The 24,640-nt window shown below is 39.4% G+C and overlaps 1 protein-coding gene across 1 annotated transcript in view; it reads left to right on the top strand.

Moving 5' to 3' along the window:
* The window catches only part of CCDC178 (coiled-coil domain containing 178), a 459,155-nt gene that overhangs the window by 77,589 nt on the left and 356,926 nt on the right, over positions 1-24,640 (top strand). Inside the window, exons 8-9 of the mRNA XM_089678352.1 lie at positions 4,218-4,371; positions 24,286-24,381. Coding sequence (XP_089534478.1) covers positions 4,218-4,371; positions 24,286-24,381 — 250 coding nt within the window. The remainder of the gene's footprint in view (positions 1-4,217; positions 4,372-24,285; positions 24,382-24,640) is intronic.

Below are 24,640 nucleotides of genomic sequence, written 5' to 3' on the forward strand. Positions count from 1 at the left end.
TATACCTTGATTTTTTCAGGACAAATTGGGCTTTCATTTGGTGGTAAATGGTAATGGATATCTTCTGATTTTTTTTTTATTATCAAAGGAAAACTGGCCAAAAATAGTAAAAAAAATCCTTTTTTTTTTATTTAGCTATGTGTTTCTTGTTATGACCATAACCTACCACCAAACAGCAACCCAAAATAAATTCTCCAGCTCTTGACGTTCGCAGCGATACCATATATGTGTATGTTATTTGTTGTTTGTACCCGTAGTACAGCCCAGAAACCATAGTGCGCATTTTGATTTTGTCTTTTTTTTTACCTAAAACACACTAACACTAACTGACACTGACATTAACACTAACTGACACTGATACCAATTTTTTTTAAATCCTGACCTTGACCTTTGACCCTGACCTTTGACCGTGACCCTGACCTAAAGACTAACCCTGGCACTGAACTAGATCAAACCTTGATCTAGGTATTTTTTTTTATTTTTTCTTTTATTTTTTTAATATTTATTTATTTATTTATCTTTTTTTTTACAAACTTTTTATTTCTTCTCTCTGACAGGAGTTCGAGAGATACAATGTATCTCTCTTCTCCATTCATAGAGAGAGAGAAAAAAAAACAAGGGGGCCGGGCTGCACAGTGACTGATCACTGTGATAGCCAATCAGAGGCTATCATAGCGATCATGTGACCCGGGACCGGGAGTCCCGGGTCCCGATCGTTAGAACGGGACCCGGTGCTCTCAGTGACACCACAGTCTCGGTGCTGGGAGCGCGCTGAGGGGCGTGCTCCCAACACAAAGACAGGTACGCAAATATGCGGCCCCACGGAAAAAAGCCCAGGTCCGTGAGGCCGCATATTTGTGTTACGTCGGCGTCAAGGGGTTAAACCCCAAACTTAACCTAACCTAACACAGTACAATACTTTTCTACTGCTACTTAAAGTGGTTGTAAACTCTTACATATACCCAGTGAAGGGACTGGCCTTAGATGAAACATGGAGATTAAACAAATCCTCCTATGTAAGTTGCACCAGTTTATCTACAGCCTTCTCAATTTAAAGTTCATAATTTTTAAATCTTGTCTGTGCTTTCAGAAAACGGGGGGGGGGGGGGAGCTGTAATTATACACTGCATAGCTCAGTGAGGAAAGCACTGAGAGTTAATTTGAGGGAAGGGACACACCGCCCTTCAGACAGCACACAGGAACAGAGCTGAGGCTGTCATTCACAGGCTGTGTGCTGGAGATCTCTGCCCTGTCACTTCTCAGAAGTCATTCATGCTGATAGCAGAGGAATGAAGCAGCAGTATAGCAGCACAGAGGGTAATTAGATAATCTCAGAAGAGGGCTAAAAGTGCAATGAGGGTGGGGGCTGTGTTAAAGAATTTACTTTTTATGGAGTAGTCACATTTTCTAGAAAGTTCAGTAAATAGTAAAAATTGCTAGTAAATATAAATCAATGAAAAGGAAAAACATTGCAAATAAGCATTTAAAGTAATCTATTTTCCTGTTTTACCTGCAGTTTTTGTAAGTCAGTGACAGGGTTTCATTAAAGAAATTTTTCTAAAGATTCCTACCTGTATAAGGAGTTTTAAATGTGCCATTATATAATACAACCAGTTTTTGTCCATTGGACTGATTGTCAACAGACTTTGCCTAAAGTGATACTAAAGGCTTATTAAACACGTAATACTTACCTACTCTATGCAAGGGTTGTGCACAAAGCAACCCTGATCCTCCTCTTCTTGGGTCCCCTGCTAGAAATCTTGGCTGTTTCTTCCTGCTGAGCGCCCCCATTGCAAGCCACTTGCTATGTGGGTACTTGTGTGTGCTTGCTGCAGAGCCGTGCTGTCTGTGTCCATAAGACACACAGAACAGGGCTTGGCCCCGCCACTCGCTCACTCCTCACTGGCATCACAACTGTGAGCACCAGGCTATGATAGCTTGCGGCTTCACAGCTGGGTGCCCACTGCGCATGCGCGAGTCAGTCTGCCAGCCTTCTGGGATCTGTGAAGGTTCCCAGGAGACTGCAGGAGGAAGGAGGGGGCTGAACTTCCAGCTCACTTTGCCACGGCGAACTGAACTGGAAGTGGGATACCTGTCAAAAACAGGTATCCGCTCCCCGCCAAAAGGTCCCAAATATGGCAGTGAAGGGGGGGGCAAAGAAGCGGAGCTTCCACTTTTGAGTGGAACTTCTTTTAAAGTCAATTCACTAAAAAATACACATTTGTTATTTACCACCTGTTGTAGGCAGCTGGTATTTTAGGAATAAACAAAGTAGCAATGAGGAGAACTCTGCACTGGCCAGTAAGTTAAAAGGTATACAGTGTATCAGTGTGGAAATGTTCTGCCCTGAGCTCAGGAATGAAAATAAATTGTAACATTTCACCAGAGGGAGATTGTTCTGTAAATGTAAGTACACTAGAATCTTTTCACAGTTTCACAATATTTCTGTGTGCATTCATTCACATAACTATCTTCCTCTTGTGCAGTGTTAACATGTAAAACATTTAAAAAAGATTGTGAAAAAATGTCAAAAATAATGATAAATTTAAGAGCTAAAGATTGCAAAACAAAAATGTTTAACACATTTGTTAAATAACGCATGTTTTTTTTTAGTGAATTGACTACTTTTGTTAAGTACCACATGAAATAAAAATATGTGTTTAAAAATAATGTTATAAACAAGCCTACCATATTTAGACTGGTAAAATGACGTTTTCGTAAACTGGCTATACACTATTAGATTTTAGAATGTAAATTAGTACGAAAATTCTCTGTGCGTTTTACAGCTTGATCAATGTTGTTCAAAATAGTTTTTTTGCTTTTAACTTTGATTTTGGAATGAATGTAATTTCCCCATCGAAACCCACATACACTGTTAGAAATTTGTGCATTCGGGAAAAAATTTCCATTTTCCTCCTTCAAATTTTCTCATCACTGCAGTTAACAGCAAACATTGATTTGACCCCACTAAAGATGAAAAAAAATCAAACAAATGTTCTCAAAACAAAAAATTTTGAACGGCATTCTACCAGTGTATACCCAACTTGCATGCTTATAATTCCCCTTACTCTCTATAGCCTTGTATTTAGGTTTTGTGCTGCCCTAGGCAACACTAAATTCCCCCCACCCCCACCTGAGAGAGCCTTCCACTGCCATCGCCCCCATATACTGGCCACTTCCCTCCCAGCAAGAGAGAGAAAGACAATCACCTTCACAGCTCTGGATATCCCTGGGAATGAGTGTCAAGCAGCCTGCAGCCTCTCTCAGATCCCACCTGCTCCCCAAGCCGCATGTGTCCCCTTTTCCATCCCATCTTCCATGTCGGCGGTGCTGCCCCCCTGAAAAATGCCGCTCTAGGCAAATGCCTTGTTTGCCATGTGGTAAATACGCCCCTGGTTCCAGTCAGGCTTCATGAGGTATGTAAATGGACTACAACTATAGCAAGGGCATTATTCAACTTTGGCCAAAGCTGGACAGTTTTTTTCATCTTCCGATGTCCTTTATCTGAATTAACAATTTTTTTAGTAAAGGTGAGCTATGGCTTTAACTCACCAACCCTTCTTCTGCTTGCTACCTATAGCCTTGTACACTTCAATAATAGGTCAGCGTTGGCTGCAGCTATCTGCCCAGCCAAGGATTATCTGCAAGGATTCCTGCTGGATGTACTTTGTGGGTAATCTGCTGATAATCGCTGGGGGCCAGTGGCATTGGAAAGGTAGTGCAGGTATTGTTAGTGTAGGATCCTGCTCAAAAGAGTCTACCCTGTCGTGGTGGCAGGCTTCACATTTTTTGGCAAAAATATAATTCCTTACTGTTAAATCTCGAAAGCACTGATGATTTGGAATATTCTTTTATTTTCATACATTAGGCTGTAAGAGTGTTAAAATAGAAGTGTGTGCACTGAAGGTGGGATAAAGTTGTATAAGGGGTCTCAAAATTTCTGATGGCTGCCCTGAAGACCGTATCAGACTAATGTTCCTATATGATGACAGATTTTGGGTTTCTGGAGAATAATCATGTTTTTACACACTCCTTCTGTCTTGCTTCTATTTATATATTGACACACGTAATGGAGGAAGACAGACGGTGAGTATTTTTATTACAATCTTCCTAAAGGGCTGAAAGTAAGGTCATTTTCTGAGGCATATTCCAGACCATGTATACAGGAGATGGTGCTAAATGTATCTATTCTGTTTGTTTTTCCACTTTATATATAGGGATAATTTGAGCAACTCAGAAAATATATGGGCTAAATGTTCTTCGGACTTAATGGACACTGACAGAAAGATTGAAGAGGGTAAAAAGCTCTACAGTGAGTTAATAACTGAAAAACAGCAGCTTACAGAGAGTGAAAATTCCTGGAGCCAACAAGTAAGTAGTTTAATAGATGATTTCTTGTCCTTCTAATGTGCCATTTATTTATTTATTTAGTTGTTTTTATATGTTTGAATGATTCTGTTCTCTAAGGAATACATACTACATACATATAAATGATAGAAAGAAAAAATCACTGAAAACCACCTTCTTCTCCTCTGTAATCTGAAAACAAACCAAAATATGTTACAGTTTAGGAATTTTTTGCTCTTGTTAAATTTATTTTTGTTAAATCTGTTCAGTAAATGCAAATAATACTGGTTAAAGTGTCTGTAAAAGCATAAAAGGCTTCCAAGTGAGCCTTGACTGCTTAATTATAGTGTATGTCTAAGCAAAACCTTTTTTAGTTTTGAATAGAGTGCAGATGGGTTAGACCCTCTGTTAGGATATTATTGCTGTCTGAGTCACCATTTGGGAGATTCACCCCTCTGTTTGTACTGTTGACCATTGTCATCAACAAAGAAAATGGGGAAAAATTAAAAAATTTAGAGTTGCTCCAAGGACAAGAGGTAAGAGTGAAATCATCCAGTATAGACAACTGTCAAAGAGGGGGATTCCTCTAATTTTGTAGATATTTCATCTAGCTTTTTGTTGTGTCACCAAGACAGAAAGTAAAGGGAAATGTCCTCAATGGTACACAGACAGTAAAAAAAAAAAAGGCTAGCACTGGTTTACTACTCTATTCAAATCTGAAAATTCTTGAAAGTGTATATGAAAGTGTATATGCGATAACTGAGTGTTGAATATGGTGCTTAGAGCGTGGTTATTGATTGTCTTGCCTCTGGGACTCTAAGAAGTTATTGTGCAGTTGATTGCTGTTACGGGTCCATTCTGTTTTACTCTAATCTCTCGAATTGGATGGGGCATGTTTTCCCTATTAGCCCTGGTTCACACCTGTGTGACTTGTCATGCAATTTGACAGTTCCAAATTGCATGACAGGTCACACCCTATTTGTATATATGAAACTGGTCTAATCAATGCTACTCCGACTTTGAGGTGCGGCACCGATTTTGAAAAAAGGTTCCTGCACTATTTTTGATGATTTCATGTGCGACTTGCATAGACATCTGTGCATAAAGTCGCAGAGATGTCAGGCAAGCCACACATGAAATCGCACTGACCAGCGGCTTTGAAATTGCGCTAATTCAAGTGAAATAGCGCAATTTCAAAGCTGCATTCAGTGTGAACCAAGGCTAAGGGGTGTTAAGTCAGGCTGTGGCTGTTGGGTTATTTGTTCTGTGTTAGGACTTTGTTCTTACCAGTCAGCGCTAGTGTCTAAGTTAATTTGGGTATACACTGTCAGTTTTTTTCATTCAGCAGGGACTCTCCACTGTCAGAATACACTGATCAGCGCTGCAGTTGAACGAATAAGGTTTTCCAGCATTCCTGCTTGGCTTCTGTCGAACTTGGAGGACTAAACACAGGACGAAATTAGGCTGGTCCCTGCTGAACTTGCCAAATTTCGATCTGTGTGTACCCAGTATTAGTCTCTATTGACAGCATTTCAATCTTTGTCTGTTCCTCTCTTTCTGATGTACAGTGGGGATCGAAAGTTTGGGCACCCCAGCTAAAAATTTGTATTAATGTGCATAAAGAAGCCAAGGAAAGATGGAAAAATCTCCAAAAGGCATCAAATTACAGATTAGACATTCTTATAATATGTCAACAAAAGTTAGATTTTATTTCCATCGTTTACACTTATAAAATAACAGAAAACAAAAAAATGGCGTCTGCAAAAGTTTGGGCACCCTGCAGAGTTAATATCTTGTACTGCCCCCTTTGGCAAGTATCACAGCTTGTAAACGCTTTTTGTAGCCAGCCAAGAGTCTTTCAATTCTTGTTTGAGGTATCTTTGCCCATTCTTCCTTACAAAAGTCTTCCAGTTCTTTGAGATTTCTGGGCTGTCTGTCACGCACTGCTCTTTTAAGGTCTATCCATAGATTTTCAATTATGTTGAGGTCAGGAGATTGTGAAGGCCATGGCAAAACCTTCAGTTTACGCCTCTTGATGTAATCCCCCGTGGATTTCGAGTTGTGTTTAGGATCATTATCCATTTGTAGAAGCCATCCTCTCTTTAACTTCAGCTTTTTCACAGATGGCATCAAGTTACCATCCAAAATTTTCTGAAATATTATTGAATCCATTTTTCCTTCTACTCATGAGATGTTCCCTGTGCCACTGGCTGCAACACAACCCCAAAGCATGATTGATCCAACCCCATGCTTAACAGTTGGACAGAGGTTCTTTTCATTAAATTCTGTGCCCCTTCTCCAAACATACCTTTGCTCATTCCGGCCAAAAAGTTCAATTTTAACCTCATCGATCCACAGAACTTGTTTCCAAAATGCATCAGGCTTGTCTATATGTTCATTTGCAAAGTTGAAACGATGATTTTTGTGGTGAGGACGTAGAAGAGGTTTTCTTCTGATGACTCTTCCATGAAGACCATATTTGTACAAGTATCTCTTTATAGTGGAATAGTGTACCACAACTCCAGTGTCTGGCAGATCTTTCTGGAGGGATCGTGCAGTCAAACGTGGGTTTTGAATTGTTTTTCTCACAATCCTGCGAGCTGTTCTGTCTGATATTTTTCTTGGTCTTCCAGATCTTGCTTTAACTTCCACTGTTCCTGATGACTGCCATTTCTTAATTACATTCCGAACAGAGGATATTGACATCTGAAAACGCTTTGCTATCTTCTTATAGCCTTCTCCAGCTTTGTGAGCGTCAACTATTTTCAGTTTTCAGTTTTCTAGACAACTGCTTAGAAGAACCCATGGTGCTGATTGTTGGGGCAAGGTCAGATGAGTCTGGGCATTTAAAACCTTTGAGATTGACATCACCTGGTCTTCCCAGATGATGATTGAGAACAATCCATGACACTGGCAGGTCTCAGCTTGGCAAAGGGGGCAGTGCATGCTATAAATTCTGCAGGGTGCCCAAACTTTTGCACACACCATTTTTTTGTTTTCTGTTATTTTGAAAGTGTAAACGATGGAAATAAAATCTAACTTTTGTTGACATATTATAAGAATGTCTAATCTGTAATTTGATGCCTTTTGGAGATCTTTCCATCTTTCCTTGGCTTCTTTATGCACATTAATACAAATTTTTAGCTGGGGTGCCCAAACTTTCGATCCCCACTGTATATTGCTACTATGTCTGTTCCTATCTGCCTGCCTGCAGTTACACACTTAGGTAATCCTGTGCTCTGCAATTTCATTATGCTCCTGTCAAACCTATTAGATACAGCCAGTTGTTCCCTTTCCAAACCTATTACATATAGCCAGATGTTACCTTAGTCTGTCCACATAGCTGTCACCCTGGGTGCGTTCGGGGCCTTGCACCTGTGACGGTATATATGGCTCTCACATAGGGCACAGATGCATACACCCTGTGTGAACAAGGCCTTTGATGTTTCTCAGGAGAAGGTATCAAGGCTGAATACAAAAATGTTTAAACAATGTCAAAGTGAGTCTGTCCTAAGTCTGTCCTCATTAACAATACAATGCAAGAAGCCCAACCTCTAAACCATTAACCCTTTTTTAGGAGAGAAAGTGCTAAAATCTAATTAAAACTGATAATGAAGATCTGTCTGCACAGTACAAACAGGGTTAATTGTAGCAAACACAGCCTCCTCCTAAGAAAGAGATTTAAGCAGGGTTTTTCTTTGCTGAAAGTTCCATAAAAAAAGAATCTAACAAAGATAACATGCAATTTTAAAATATATTTTAAGTTATGCTATGTAAATGGGGACATGTAACAAATATAAAGTAGGTGTTATCCCAGTTTGGCTGCAAAAGTGGAAATACGCTTTAGGGACTGAAAGGAAGGAAGGACATGTCTTCACATTTTGTGGCCTTCATTATCACTGAACAGGAGATCTCTTGCTTATGCAGGCCATAGATGATGTAATTTTCTGTCCTGCAACCACAGGTTGCATTAAAGAAAAATGCTCGCTTCCCCCATCAACACAGCCAGTGTTGATGGGGGAATCCCTCCTGTATAGCTATAGTGTTCTACTGGCGGGGGAGCCATCCCTGCTGGGAACACATAGTGATTATTGCTAGGGGCTATGGCCGCTGGCAATAATTGCATGAAAAATCCAACAGGCTGGATGTACATAAGTCATACAACAATCACTTTGGGTACAATCAGCCTCCCCAAAACTGATTTGAATCTTGGCCGGTCCCTGCTGAACCTGTTGATATTCAAGCCATCTATGGCCGGCTTTAGGATCATTAGCTCAATGCTTTAAGGTAGTCGAACTTGTGCCTCCTACATTAAAAAAAATAGTATCACGTTACCTAAAAGGAAAAAACGCAGTCTTCAGGTATACTTTTCAGTGTAATCAATTTATCTAGGTAATTTTTTTTAACCAGCCCTGACATGTATACGGTACTCATACACTCTGCCAGGGTGACTTTAGAAGCATTTTTTGCTGAATACTCAGGTCAGTTCACCGGTTTCAGTGTCCCGTTGCTTTAAATGCAGTTTTGTTATAGTTACATCCCTGTTTTTTGCTTTTAAATTGGCCAGAGCAATGAAAACATATTTGTTGGAGTCTTTGTCATTTCCCTAATTGAAGAACTTTTTAACGGCTACACATGACTTATTTCAAGCTTAAGAGAGCAGCATATATGCAAGATTCAACTGAAGCCCTCATGTCATACATAGAAATATAATCCCTGTTGAGTTTATTAAGCATGTTCCTTTATCTTTCATAACAGTGCCAGGGACTACTATATAATTTAGGCTACTTACAGAGACACCAGGGCATACTTTATCATGATTATTCCCTTTACTTTTGGGACTAGAAAACAAATGCGTGTGTGCTTAGTATATGCTTTGTCTGATGTCCCATTTGTTGCAGTGATATTGTCTAAGTGTGAAATGTTTCATGTAAATTCAGTCCTGCAGTCTGTTGTGAAAGCGGGAATCAGAATGACTGCAGACTACTAATTTAAGTGCATAGCTCAACGGAATTAACTTCCTTTCAAGCATTAAATTTGAGTTTTGGATTGATAATTTCATATTAGCTGTAAATAAATATAAATTTTGTTCTGCATTTCTACAGACTTGTTGAAATAACATTAACTTTGTAAAGGAAAAGACCCATGGTTAATTTAGTTTGTCCTCCCATCATATGGTAGACAGTGTTCTAGTTGAAGAACATTTATATTAATGCAGTTTTAACGGTATATGGCAAAGGACCAAAAAGTTCTAGTGAGACTTTCCCAGTCATCCTTAGTTGATGTTTATAAAAAAATCTCATATGGAAATGTAAACATGGAAGAATAATTCTTTGCTAAAGTTAAAAATGCTAATCATGGTAGGAGAAATGTGTTTTCTGATCAACTAATAACCAAAATCTGTCATCCTCTCACATCATCTCTTAACACTTTCATTTTCAAGATTTCGTCTGTGCTTCTTCTCTTTCCTAGATTATAGGGACACTAGCCATATCTACTACTGTGCAACATTCAGAAATGTAGAAATAACATGTCAAGGGATCATGAAACAGGAGAGGAATTTAAGGCCCAAAAATTCATATTTAGTCACAATCACTCAGCCAATGATCACAGAGTACTTTTCTCAGCTGTACAGTCATCAGGAAAAAAATGTACACACAGCATGTCTTCTGAATCACCTCCCAGCACACCCACTGTCCCCCTCCAGTAATTTACATGCCACAAGAAGACCCCCGCAAAGAGGACAGGAACCCTTTCAAATATTTAGGCCAGATACACATCCTATCCCTCCCCTAGTAACAAACCACGAAAAAATGGTTCTTCGGTACACTAAATTGGCCTCAAAAACACTTCACAAGAGACAATAGAAATTAATTTTTAAAACTTTTGCTCCATGACAATCCTTCCCAAACAACTGAACCCAGAAGTAACATACACAGGTTGCTTCTATGGTTCATTTACAATTATAATAAAAGCAATCACATTAAATTATAACACATCTTCTCCTAGAAGAACATCTGCTGGTTAACCTAGCATCAACACCACCCCATTTCTATTTACTTTTGTAATAGGTATACAACTTTGAATTCCACCAGCAAGTTAATTTATAATTCCTGGGCCTCTCTAAATGGCCTCAGGTCTAACAACACAGGGGTCCTCAATTTTTGGAAAGGCTACACTTGTCTTCAAAATCTAGTACTGTACTTCCATCAGTCCTTACGTTGCATATGAAGTTTTCTCAGTTTAGAGTGGCCAGGTACAAGAGTGTGAAGTCTCCAGATGGATTTTGTGCTTGACCGAACCCAGGATAATGTCAATGTGGTGAAGAAAGAAGCTGTTGATGTGTTGTGTACTAGCCACCTAAATGCCACTGCTAACTTGGCTTTGGTTGATTGATGAGTGGACAAACTTCACAATTACCAGAAGAAATAAATACAGAGTTGAGCTCTGCAGAATGCCTAGGAAGTGTGGATGAAAGTTAACTTCTGTCAGGAAGGCCTTTACATGCTGGATAGGGCTTTGTTGCATACCTTGAACATTTTGTGACTTCTAGAGCGATGATATAATTGTATTTGTCCAATATGGCCACAAGTATACCATTATTTATTATGTGCAATCAGCTTTTGCTTACATATGAGGACCAAACTGTGTATCCCCGGACTAAACAACACTTTCATTTGTGATGGTAGAGTTAGAGAAACAAAGGTCATTGACTTTGTGAGGGGAATTGTCCATACGTTTTTTAAAAATATACCGAACAGGGTATGGACTCGACCTGTTGCTGGCTTCCTTTCTTTAACCCACCCATGTGTCTTTGCAGGGCATTTACTATATAACTGTTCTTTCAGAAAACCCTGAAGTATATCATCAACATTAAAAGCCTGCTCTCCCGCCAATAAAGCCAGGAACATCTCATTAAGATACATTTCAAATGACCTGCTCCAATGTATTGTAAGTCTCTAAAGTGGGCATTGTAGGTCTCTGGCATGTCTGCATAATATGAAAGTAATATTTCATAGTTCTAGTCTTTAGGATTATAGTATGAAATGCCTTAGCAGCTATTGCATCATTCAGTCCTGCTAATAGGCAGATCCATTCCTTTTTTCAGGGACTTCCAATAAGTGGCACTAATTCCCAAAATCATAGAAGAAGCCTTCATTATTATGAGTTGCCTTATTAAAATACTCAAAGTCTTTATTGTGGGCTTTTGAGCACGATTAGTAAGCTGCCTCCTTTTCAGATCTGCCCACTTTCTCTAAACTAATGCTTGCAAATAATATACTAACAAACTGTTTTTGCTGTTGCGTACATAAGGTTTACAATCATAGCAGTAGTATAACTGTAAAGATCTTTCGAACACTGCTCCAGACCTAGATTAGTTGGTGTCGGCATAGGTCCCCTCCATCTTCATGTTGCAGTGCTTAATCCTGGAAGTAGGTCACTGGACATACACAGAAAGTCCCTCTGGTTAAGTGAGGTTTGGAATTTTTTGCATTTACACTGCTGACATGGTCATGCTTCTTATGGTATAGTTGTTTTTGGACTAGGGCTGAAATATATCGCATGTAGAAGATAAGACTAATGACAAGTATTCTAAAAAAAATGCTGCCTCCCCTCCTCCTACCTAATCTGCATTGTCTGCATAAAAAAAGCTTTTTTCATAATCTGTTCCAGTGTAGTCACATGATCCAGAATTTCCAGACCTTCTGTGTTGGAGAGAGAGAGGGCTGCAGGGTGAAGAGGAAATGCCAAGAATGGGGGCAGGGAATGGAGGTGGAGAGAATGGGAGCCAGTGGGTGATGCCACGGCTCCAGACATTCAGAGTTGTTAAAAAAGGTATTTACACACAACTTTTTTTATACTGGCTGTGCAGCATAGGTAGGAGGAAGAGGTAGTCAGCATTTGTAGGAATATTTGTCATTAGCCTTTAATGCCACTTTTAATGTTTTGAGAATGTCGTTCTTTGCTTTAAACCACCAACTTATCTTTTTTTTAATTCTACAAAATTTTTGCATGTATCCTTAGAGATTCCATTCATTTATGATTCATAAATATGATTCTCCGCAAGGTGGACAAATTTGCACTCATAAACTGAGTACAAATTGAAAAATGTTCAGTTTGTAGATTTGCCTGTTCATCTGAGTTTCAAACCAATCTTCTCTTTACAAGGTGAAATTGCAAATTTCCTAACTATGTATTAGATTGTAAATATCGTAATATGCGTTCTAATAGGCCCTTCTCTACAAACTAAAGCTGGCTGTATGGATTGAAATTTGGGCTTCAGCAGGGACCAGCTGAATTTCAATCCATTTATAGCCATTCCCACTGGACAGAAGTCAATCTAACGATTGATTTCTCTCAAACAGGACTGTTGGAAAAGTTTCAGTTGATCAGCGCCTGCATCCAATAAGCTGCAATGCTTATCAGTGTACTCATATTCTGACAATGTCAGAATACAAACTAACAAAAAACTTTAAAGTATATGCGAACCCTTACGTTTGAAAGAACCCATTCAGTTTAAAATAGAAATGTAAGGCAAAATGTTTGTGTGTGTGTGTGTATGTATATGTATGTATATGTATATGTGTATATGTATATGTGTGTGTGTATATATATATATGTATGTATATGTGTATATATATATATATATATATATATATATATATATATATATATATAGGCCTCAACATTTTCACTTAATGAATCAATGTTCCTCCTACGCTTGATCTATGGACCTGTAAACAATGTAAAAGCTGCTAGCACCTAAATCCTTTACCTATAGGTGTATATTAAACAACATAAACATTCATATGGTGCAGCGCTACAACAACATCTATACAAAGAAAATTAAACAAAATATGATTAAATTAATGTAAAGATCCTACAGGCATCTATCATAAAGTGCCATATAGTGTAGATAGTGAAACAAAACAATTTGGTCCTAAAAATGGACCCTTATTAATAGTGAAAAAACAACAAACTTCCCGATCCCAAAATTGGGATAATATTCATACACCAAATGTGTAAATAGTGGATCCCAATAATGGGATAATCATACATCAAGTAACAAAGTGACAAGTGCTTTAAGAAACAACACATACAATAATAACATGTACATTCAACAAATCAATTAATATGGATAAAAATGAAGAAATGAAAAAATATATAGAAAAAAATATATATACGGTGAAAAAACATTCATATAAATAAATGTCCAATAAGGTACAAAAGATTTCCACAGCTAAGGTGCTTCGCTATTCATTGAACATGCAAAATGGTGCTGTGCGGAGTGCGCACCAAACAGATCCTTCAATGGCTAAAATGCCCCCTCACCTCCTTCATATGACCCAATGGGCCAATGCGCCTTTTGGATCACACCTGGATCCTACACGGTTAAGACCTCCTTGCTATCCGACCTCCAAAAACAGGCTCCACAAACAGCATAAGGATGTCCCCTTTCCCTGGATAGGTAGGTAAGTGACCTGACAACCACCAACTTACTCACATGTAGTCATATGTAGCTCATGAAAGAAGAAGAAAAATCCTCCATAGTGCAACAATGCTTTTATTCTAGTATGTAAAATGCAAAAAATGCCAAGTTTCCACTCACATTTCAGTTGTATCATATAAGCATTCACACCACATGTTCTGGGTGTATTAACATGAAGCAGGGTGTACAAGGATGGCTGCCTGCAGGATTCCTGAAGAAGTCACGTGGGATACGTGACGCAACGCGTTGATACGCGGTGACGTCAATATGGCGGCAGCCATCTTGATACACCCTGCTTCATGTTAATACACTCAGAACATGTGGTGTGAATGCTTATATGATACAACTGAATCTTCCCAGTGATCAGCTTTGCAGAGGGGGGGGGGGGGTTGGTAGCACAAGTCTGGCAATTGGATTACAGACTGGCTGTGCTCCCAAGTAGAGTGCAAAGTAGAAAACTGACCATGTCGGGATGGATGTTCTTCCATGCCCTGGCATGGTCAGTTTGAAATAGGAAAGCAGGGGGACAGGCAGGATTGCCAGGGATTTCACACAAAGGAAGCAATACAAATACATGGTAACATAGATGAATAGATTTGCACCATTTAGTTACCTAATTACCCTTCATCATTCTTATCACGAAAATCTGAAAAATAAATCATCCAAAAAAAGAATAGGGATACTACCTGAATGGGTATTCTGTTTCAATAAGGGTATTTAGGTACAAGTTTTCAAGGTATCTAGGCAAAGTTTCCAGAAAGAAAAGGGGGAAACACGGACACCCTTGCCTCCTTTTTCTTCTGCACCAATTTTGTATCATCCTGGATAAGTGCAAGATGCTGCAGGACCATCCCACTCTCATTCATGGACCTTTCTTATTAATGGATGTTAGCTGTTCCCATTTCTCACCTTTCAATATATGCAAATGTACCTGTGTGTGATTTTGTTTGTTTAGCCAAGTTTTTGAAAATAAATCACTCTTTTTTCTGGAACAGAAAGATTGTAGAATGAAACAGACTTCAAAAAGCGGAGAACTACTCAGCAACTCAAATTATCCAGTTTAGTTCATAGTCTATACTACTATACTGAGTACTGGAACACATCAAAACACAGCAAAAAAGCACAAGGAGTGTTGTGTGCACTCCAGAATGCATCCGGAGGCATTACAGCACTATGTAGCTCCTCCCACACTGCCAAGCATGTTTCATGAGCCACTTTTGCTACAGTTGCAACACCCATCAGAACATACTGCTCTCTCTGCTTCTGCTTTCTCTATTTCTCACAAAATGTCTGAAATAGTTAATTATTTACTATTTTTTAGTCTATTCTAGGCATTTGGGAGGGTCTCCTGAGGTTATCTTTTAAAAATGCTTCTAAACACAAATGCGCATAAACGTGGCAGGTAAACGACTAAATTGACGTTTTCGACATACGTTTTCTAGCAGTCAGTTTCCAGCGGTCAGAAAAGTTTTGCAAACGCCCTGTGTACATGAGCCCTAAAAGTACTTAAAAAGCATTACTAATTGTATAAAAACAAACAGGGAAGAGATGAAAATACAGAGTATAAATGTAGAGATAACCCACCCTCATTACTTACAAAAACAGTTTGTCTTTCACAAAAATAACTTGCATGTAATGGTACCCAAAAATTCCAACTGTACACACTGTCAAAATGTAATGCGATTTACAAAAGCAATTGTGAAATGTATGAAAATGGCTTGGAAACATTTTTTATTTGTATTTGCTTTATTAAACCCATAAAACAATAAAATCAAAATATCCCAGTTACCCACTGTCTCCATTACCAAATACAAAACATAAAAATATATGTGTAGCACAAACTCCAGACTGGGATAGCTGATTTATCCCAGGTTCCATTCCCTGTAAGACACATGGCAGCCAGGCACACAGTAGTTCAGTCTCTCACCTCAAGAACCTGGCAGTGCATGTCTTTTTGCTGTTCAATGCTGATGCCACTTGGGTAGGGTGCAGAGTGATCCTTGGGATATGTCTAACTGCACTGTCTCTCCTGAGGGCAGCCACCCTTTTGAAGTTAGCGATAATGAACTACAGCTCAGGAGACCCCATTGCGAAGGTAAAACCTGAGCCAGTGAACTTGAAGCAGCTTTCCCAGAAGTTAGCAAGAGTAGTCTCCGGGATCTTTTCAGGCTTGTATTCAATGTGCTCTGGGTACTTGAATGCTTTCCTGCAGTACCAGACAGCTCCTATACTGTGCACCTCCAGCTTAGATCCTCTGTGGACTTCCTACAGCTGCTTTCAGGAACTTGGGTTCCCTAGCTTTACCTGGAGCCGGGACACTGATGGCCTTTTCTAAACTTCAGCTGTGTGCCCAGAGGGCACAGCGCTCAGGATGGGTCTTCCCCCACAGGACAAGGACCCTGCTGTTCCAGGCCCCAGCCTATTTACACCTGACCCAGCACCCTTCTGGCCATACTTCTTGCCAGGGATTGGCTGGGCAGTATGAATATGCAAGTGAGGGTCTTGTCTCTTCCGCCTACTAAATTGTCAGGTGCCGAGCTCTTTTTTTTTTAAATTTTCAGGTCGGTGGCTGGTGTTCATCGTGACTGACTGTGGATCTACTTTGGGAGGACATTTATATTTTGTTTTTCTCTCTCTTTTTTTTTTTTTTATTAGAACAGACTTGTCAAAAACTGGTGTGCTTTTTCTCACTTTTTACACTTCTTTGGTGAATGAATAAGAGTACTAAGTACCCCATACTTATTCACAAATGGGTGGGCCGGGATCTGGGGCTCCCCTTATTAAAGTGGGCTTCCAGATTCTGATAAGTCCTCCCACTTGCAGAACCCCACAACCACTGCCCAGGATTGTGGGGAAGAGGCCCTTGTCCCCATCAACACTGGGACAAGGTGCTTTGGAGAGTGCACCCTCTCAGGTTGAGGGCATGTGGCCTGGTATGGTTCAGGTGGGGGGGGGGGGGGCAGGTGCTCTATCATCTCCCCTCTTTCCTGATCTGCCGGGTTGCATGCTCAGATAAGGGTCTGGTATGGATTTTGGGGGGGGGCCATGCCATTCTTTATTACATTTTGGCATGGGGTTCCCCTTAAAATCCATACCAGACTTGAAGGGCCTGTTATGGACAGTGAAGGGGGCAAGCTCTTTTTTTTTTTCTTCATTTTTTCATTGCCAGCATTCTTTTGTTTACATTCAGCTGTCACTGGGGAAACCCACAGACAAATGATGAGTCATCAGTTGTTAAGGACATAGCGGCTGGTTTCCCAGCCCGCTCCTTAACAACCAGCTTTTCTTCACGCAGAATTCAGTTCGGTCGATACATTTTCAACGGATTCAAATCCTTCTGAAAATTTGGAATTCGTTAGAAAACAAATAAATGAAACAAACCTAAATGCATTTTAATGAAATTCATTACTATTGTTATTTGGAAATTCAGATACATGCGAATAACCAAAAAAGCATCTGAATTCAGAGTCAGACCAAAACAAATTGCACTACTTCAGTGTCATCACAATGTGTAATAGTATCTGGATTTGTTGGGGTTGATTTACTAAAGGCAATTAGACTGTTCACTTTGCAAGACAACTTGCAATCTGCAAGGGAATTTTCCCCAGAGCTTGGTGAAGCTCTTCTGACTTCCATCATCCAATCATAGGCAAGCAAAAATGCAGTTTTTTTTATTTCCTTGCATGTGATTGGTTATTCTTTAAAAGTGAAATTTTACTGTGAATTACTAAGCTCTGTGGAAACTTTCCTTTCAAAGTATAAGTTCCTTTGCAGTGAACAGCCAATGTGCCTTTAGTAAATCATCCCCATTGTCTGCAAAATGGCCATGTCAATAACAAAGGTACAGTTGCAAGAAAAAGTATGTGAACCCCTTGGGATTACGTGGAGTTTTGCATGAATTGGGCATAAAATGTGCTCTGAACGTCACCTAAGTCACAACAATAGAAGAACACAGTCTGCTGAACATAATACTACACAAACATTAGATTAGCCATGGTTTAATTGCACATAACATGTAAACATTCACAGTGCAGGGAGGAAAAAGTATGTGAACCTTTGGACTTAATAACTGGTTGACGCTCCTTTGGCAGCGATAACCTCAACCAAACGTTTCCTGTAGTTGCAGATCAGACCTGCACAACGATCTGGAGTCATTTTGGACCACTCCTCTTCACAAAACTGTTTCAGTGTAGCAATATTCTTGGGATGTCTGGTGTGAATCGCTCTCTTAAGGTCATGCCACAGCATTTCAATCGGGTTGAGGTCAGGACTCTGACTGGGCCACTCCAGAAGGCGTATTCTGTGCTGTTGCAGCCATTGTTTTGTTGAATGACTTGTATGCTTTGGGTCATTGTACTGTTGCATCACCCATCCTCTGCGGAGCTTCAGTTGGCAGACAGATGGTCGTACGTTTTCCTGCAAAATGTCTTGATAAACTCTGGAATTCATTTTCCCATCAATGACAACAATTCGTCCAGGTCCTGAGGCAGCAAAGCAGCCCCAAACCATGATGCTCCCTCCGCCATGTTTCACAGTGGGGATGAGGTTTTGATGTTGGTGTGCTGTGCCTTTTTTTCTCCACACATACTGTTGTGTGTTCTTCCCAAACAACTCAATCTTGGTTCCATCTGTCCACAGTATATTCTGCCAGTAGTGCTGTGGAACATCCAGGTGCTCTTTTGCAAACTTCAAACGTGCTGCAATATTCTTTTTGGACAGCAATGGCTTCCTCCGTGGTGTCCTCCCATGTACTCCATTCTTGTTTAATGTTTCCCTTATTGTAGATGTGTCAACAAAAATGTTAGCATGTGCCAGTGATTTCTGTAGGTCTTTAGCTGACACTCTGGGATTCTTCTTTACCTCATACAGCATTCTGCGCTGTGCTCTTGCAGTCATTTTTACAGGACGACCAAGCCTAGGGAGAGTAGCAACAGTGCTAAACTTTCTCCATTTGTAGACAGTCTGTCTTACCGTGGACACATGAACATCAAGGCTTTTGGAGATACTTTTGTAACCCTTTCCAGCTTCATGCAAGTCAACAATTTTTGATCGTAGGTCTTCTGAGAGCTCTTTTCTGCGAGGCATGGTTCACATCAGACAGTGCTTCTTGAAACCGGTAAACCCAAAACAGGTGTGTGTTTTTTAAGGGCAGGACAGCTGTCAGCAACACATCCAATATCATCACACTGATTGGAGTCAAGGTTGGCTCACTCCTGGCTCCAATGAGCTCTGGGAGAAGTCATTAAGCTAGGGCCTCACATACCTTTTCCTCCCTGCACTGTGAATGTTTACGTGTTATGAGCAATTAAACCATGGCAACATCTAATGTTTGTGTAGTATTATGTTCAGCAGACTGTGTTCTTCTATTGTTGTGACTTAGATGACGTTCAGAGCGCATTTCATGCCCAATTCATGCAAAACTCCACGTAATCCCAAGGGGTTCACATACTTTTTCTTGCAACTGTAGTATCAAATTCTAATGTTGCTCCAGATACTAACATGCTGCTCCATATTTGTTAGGGAATAGCTGCATGTCTAAGTTCCGCTGTGGATGTCTTTATTAAAATAAAGAACAATGCATTATTTAACAGAAGTCGGGTCAGAAGAATCATGTCCGTGTCCTTTCCATTTTGATGGTTTAAATCCGGCTTCTTAGGTCAGTTAAGTAGTAATGTACTATTATGAATGCTCCAATGTACAGCTTTGCTTTTGATAGTGCTAGCATATTTGGATAAACCGCTAGATAATGCATATGTTGAAGAACATATGATAAGTGTAAGGTTGAGAGCAATTTCACTAACCCAAGACGTGTTTAGTGCCTTAATAAGGGGAGATGGAAGTTTCAACTGATCGGCTTATGTTTTATATCATCTGGCTGTGAAGGATAAAAAGCAGCCACAGCATCTTCTGTGACTAAGAACTAATTTAAATTAGGGCACAGAACAAGAGGCATTAAGTCCAGTAAGCAATCATTTCCACTTCACAGTGGACCTTTTAAACGCTTTACTAGGGAAAAATAACTTTTCAGCTGAGTTACACAAAACTGCACTTTCTAAACAAAGAAACAACCTAGTGCTTTTTACATTACATCTAAGTTCATAGAACAATGGGAATTATTATGGAGTTACATGTAACGCCAGACATTCAACTTTGGATGTCATACAGTGGGGCTGATTTAAACCAGCCATAGATGGATTGAAATTCGGCCAGTTCAGCAGGTACCATCTGAATTTCAATCCATGTATGGGCAGGCTGGTTGTATCTATTGATCAGCTTGTATAAAACAAGTCTGTTGGGCTTTTCACCAGTGATTAGTGCGGCTGGCTATATCCAGCAACACTAATCATGTTCTGCCAGCAGGGAAAGCCCCCCACCACCAGAACACAATAGCGCTGTGGGAGGGAGGGAAGGAATGAAAATTGTATAATGTAAGGCCTGCCTTACTAAAGGAGTGCAAAAGTTTCATGTACCTTTGCAAATGAAAATACTCTACTACGTTACTGTGTCAACTTCATTAAAGTATCCAAACCCAAAAAAACCCCAAAACATTTGCTGTTTACCATTCATTTGATGTGGAGGCTGCATTAGTTTCCTTTTTCAGGATTTTTCTTTATTTTCATTTGGTGATCCTGCCACTAACACCTTTCCTGTTCTAGGGTGACAACGCTTACTCACTACACTGTGTCTGAGGAACAGCAGCATTACCAGCCTAGACTGCTCCCCTGATTTGGACTACAAACACTTCTGCAGTGTCTTTTAGTTTAACCACTTGCCCTCCAGAGGATTTACCCCCCTTCCTGACCTGGCCATTTTTGTGATACAGCACTGCATTGCCTAAACTGGCGTGTCATGCAATGCTGCACCCAAAATAAATGTATGTCCTTTTTTCCCACAAATAGAGCTTTCTTTTGGTGGTATTTGATCACCTGTGCGCTTTTTATTTTGTGTGCTATAAACAAAAAAAGACCGACAATTTTGAAAAAAAAAAACAATATTTTTACTTTTTGTTCTAAAACATATCCAGTAAAAAAAAAAAAAAAAAAAAAAAAAAAAATCAAATTTCATCATAAATTTAGGCCAAAATGTATTCTGCTAAAAAAAAAATACCAATATGTGTAAATTAATTGGTTTACGTGAAAGTTATAGTATCTACAAATGGCGGTATATATTTACTTTTTTTTTTTTATATACTAGTAATGGCGTCAATCAGTGACTTCGCTGATAGCAGGTCCGACGGACTGCGGCAGACATTCTGACACCGGGTGGAAACTGACTAACTGCCACCGACATCCCCAGTGACACTAATACAGTGATCAGTGCTAATTAAAAGCACTGACACTGTACTAATGACACTGAGCAGGAAGGGGTTAACAATGAGGGGCAATCAAAGGGTTAACTATGTGCTGTGTGCTATGTTTTACAACATGTGCTGTGTGTGTTTTACTTGGGAAACATGCTGCTGTGTATTTCTTTGCTGTGGCACTTGCCATGTCGGCCCTGGGCCCTCAGATGGGCAAGCAGAGCCCAGAATACATGGCGGGAGCATGCATGGGGGGTGCACCGCTACCGGAAGGCAGGTCAGCTCGACTGCTTCCACCTGACAAGCAGGAGTCTGCCTGTCAGTTTTATAAACTGCAGACACCGGATTGTGTATAAAACCCTCCACTGTTGGGTCTCTACTGACCTGGCAGCGAAAGGGTTAAAGTGGAAATTACCTGTATTTTAACACAACAAACTAAAAACGCTATTTAATTCATTTTTATTATTCAAAGCAAACTTACCAATCCATCCATGTCTCCATGCTTTATTTTTCAGAGAAATCACTTAAAACATAATCTAAACCAAAGAACAAAATGTAATATTCCCTAGCTTACCAGTTCTAAGGTGTGGTGGCTGCTTTAGTTTTCTTTATTCAGGATAAGTATATTTTTTCAAGTACAAAAATACATGTAGCTCTTCCACATAATTGAAGGGGTCTGTTATTAAAACCTTCATTGAACAAATGTCACACAAAATCATGCTGTTTGTACACATTTTGTCCATTTCTGTAATAGGCTAATTCCTATGATTGACCACTCTATTTTTCATTGAGGTAGCTCAGAACAGTACAGTAAGTGGAACTGATGATCATAGGAATTAATCTATTACAGAAATTCTGGCCATAATTTGTGCAACTTGCACAAATAAATATGTGACATTTGTCCAATAACAGTTTTAAAATTAAAACGTTATATTCTAGCAAGATGAACAGAAAATGTACTTAGCCTGAAAAAAAGAAAACTAATGTAGCCATCGCATTTTAGGAATGGAAAGCTGCTATAGATTACATTTTTATATATCTTATCATTTTATATATATTGGATTTATATATCATTTAAGTAAAGTTGGAATGTACAGTGGGGATCGAAAATTTGGGCACCCCAGCTAAAAATTTGTATTAATGTGCATAAAGAAGCCAAGGAAAGATGGAAAAATCTCCAAAAGGCATCAAATTACAGATTAGACATTCTTATAATATGACAACAAAAGTTAGATTTTATTTCCATCATTTACACTTTCAAAATAACAGAAAACAAAAAAATGGCGTCTGCAAAAGTTTGGGCACCCTGCAGAATTTATAGCATGCACTGCCCCCTTTGCCAAGCTGAGACCTGCCAGTATCATGGATTGTTCTCAATCATCGTCTGGGAAGACCAGGTGATGTCAATCTCAAAGGTTTTAAATGCCCAGACTCATCTGACCTTGCCCCAACAATCAGCACCATGGGTTCTTCTAAGCAGTTGTCTAGAAAACTGAAACTGAAAATAGTTGATGCTCACAAAGCTGGAGAAGGCTATAAGAAGATAGCAAAGCGTTTTCAGATGTCAATATCTTCTGTTCGGAATGTAATTAAGAAATGGCAGTCATCAGGAACAGTGGAAGTTAAAGCAAGATCTGGAAGACCAAGAAAAATATCAGACAGAACAGCTCGCAGGATTGTGAGAAAAACAATTCAAAACCCACGTTTGACTGCACGATCCCTCCAGAAAGATCTGGCAGACACTGGAGTTGTGGTACACTATTCCACTATAAAGAGATACTTGTACAAATATGGTCTTCATGGAAGAGTCATCAGAAGAAAACCTCTTCTACGTCCTCACCACAAAAATCATCGTTTGAACTTTGCAAATGAACATATAGACAAGCCTGATGCATTTTGGAAACAAGTTCTGTGGACCGATGAGGTTAAAATTTAACTTTTTGGCCGGAATGAGCAAAGGTACATTTGGAGAAGAAGGGGCACAGAATTTAATGAAAAGAACCTCTGTCCAACTGTTAAGCATGGGGTTGGATCAATCATGCTTTGGGGTTGTGTTGTAGCCAGTGGCACAGGGAACATCTCACGAGTAGAAGGAAAAATGGATTCAATAAAATGTCAGCAAATTTTGGATGGTAACTTGATGCCACCTGTGAAAAAGCTGAAGTTAAAGAGAGGATGGCTTCTACAAATGGATAATGATCCTAAACACACCTCGAAATCCACGGGGGATTACATCAAGAGGCGTAAACTGAAGGTTTTGCCATGGCCTTCACAATCTCCTGACCTCAACAAAATTGAAAATCTATTGATAGACCTTAAAAGAGCAGTGCGTGACAGACAGCCCAGAAATCTCAAAGAACTGGAAGACTTTTGTAAGGAAGAATGGGCAAAGATACCTCACACAAGAATTGAAAGACTCTTGGCTGGCTACAAAAAGCGTTTACAAGCTGTGATACTTGCCAAAGGGGGCAGTACAAGATATTTACTCTGCAGGGTGCCCAAACTTTTGCAGATGCCATTTTTTTGTTTTCTGTTATTTTGAAAGTGTAAATGATGGAAATAAAATCTAACTTTTGTTGACATATTATAAGAATGTCTAATCTGTAATTTGATGCCTTTTGGAGATTTTTCCATCTTTCATTGGCTTTTCTATGCACATTAATACAAATTTTTAGCTGGGGTGCCCAAACTTTCGATCCCCACTGTATGCTTTTACTTACATTACAGTTTTTTTCTCAGACTGATGTCTGGTTGTAGCATGTTTACTCTGAGCTTCCTATCTGCACTTTGATTATTGAAGAATGGTAAGGGGTTACCTTACATCCAGATTTCTCTACTTGAGACACGCTGTTGGATTTGCTTTTTAATTAGGAGACTCTCATATGTGTATGGGCTCATTCACATGGGCATCGAGCCCCATACAGTGTAGAGATGTGTCTGCTTATCCTTTTGTGCTATGTAGTGTGTTACTTCATGCAGACAGACTATATAAGTGAATGGATCCCAACTATCTGTACAGATGAGATTGACAGGTACCCCGGGATGGGTGTACATGCCCTGCGTACCTTGTACCATAACAAAATGATTCTGTCATTTATATATGTTTATCATTTGTAACCTGTCTCCTTTATCTTCCTGTTTTTCTCAGGTAACCAACTTAAAATATGAACTTGATGATCAAGAAAAGAAAAATAAACAGCTAACAAATGTATATGACAAGCTTTCACAGGAAGCAAAGGAGATGGTAATGAAATATTGTGGAGTTTCTTTAATAACAAAGAATAATCATGTACAGTATTCTATACCAAAGAGACATAAAATGATTTTTTCCTTGCGTTAGGCTCCATGTATATGGAAGTCTTTTTCCTGATTGGCTGTCATGGTTTCACATTCATGTATTTATTCTTATAGTAAGAAAGTCACTGTCAGATTAGCATATACATTTTATAAATCTGATAATCTGTGTCTTTCTTTAAAGCCTAGTTTTTCTGCTCAACCCAGTC

This window comes from Staurois parvus, unplaced genomic scaffold (genome assembly GCF_062004578.1).
Source record: "Staurois parvus isolate SC_StPar_1 unplaced genomic scaffold, SC_StPar_1.0 ptg000203l, whole genome shotgun sequence".
In the NCBI taxonomy this organism is placed as follows: Eukaryota; Metazoa; Chordata; class Amphibia; order Anura; family Ranidae; genus Staurois; species Staurois parvus.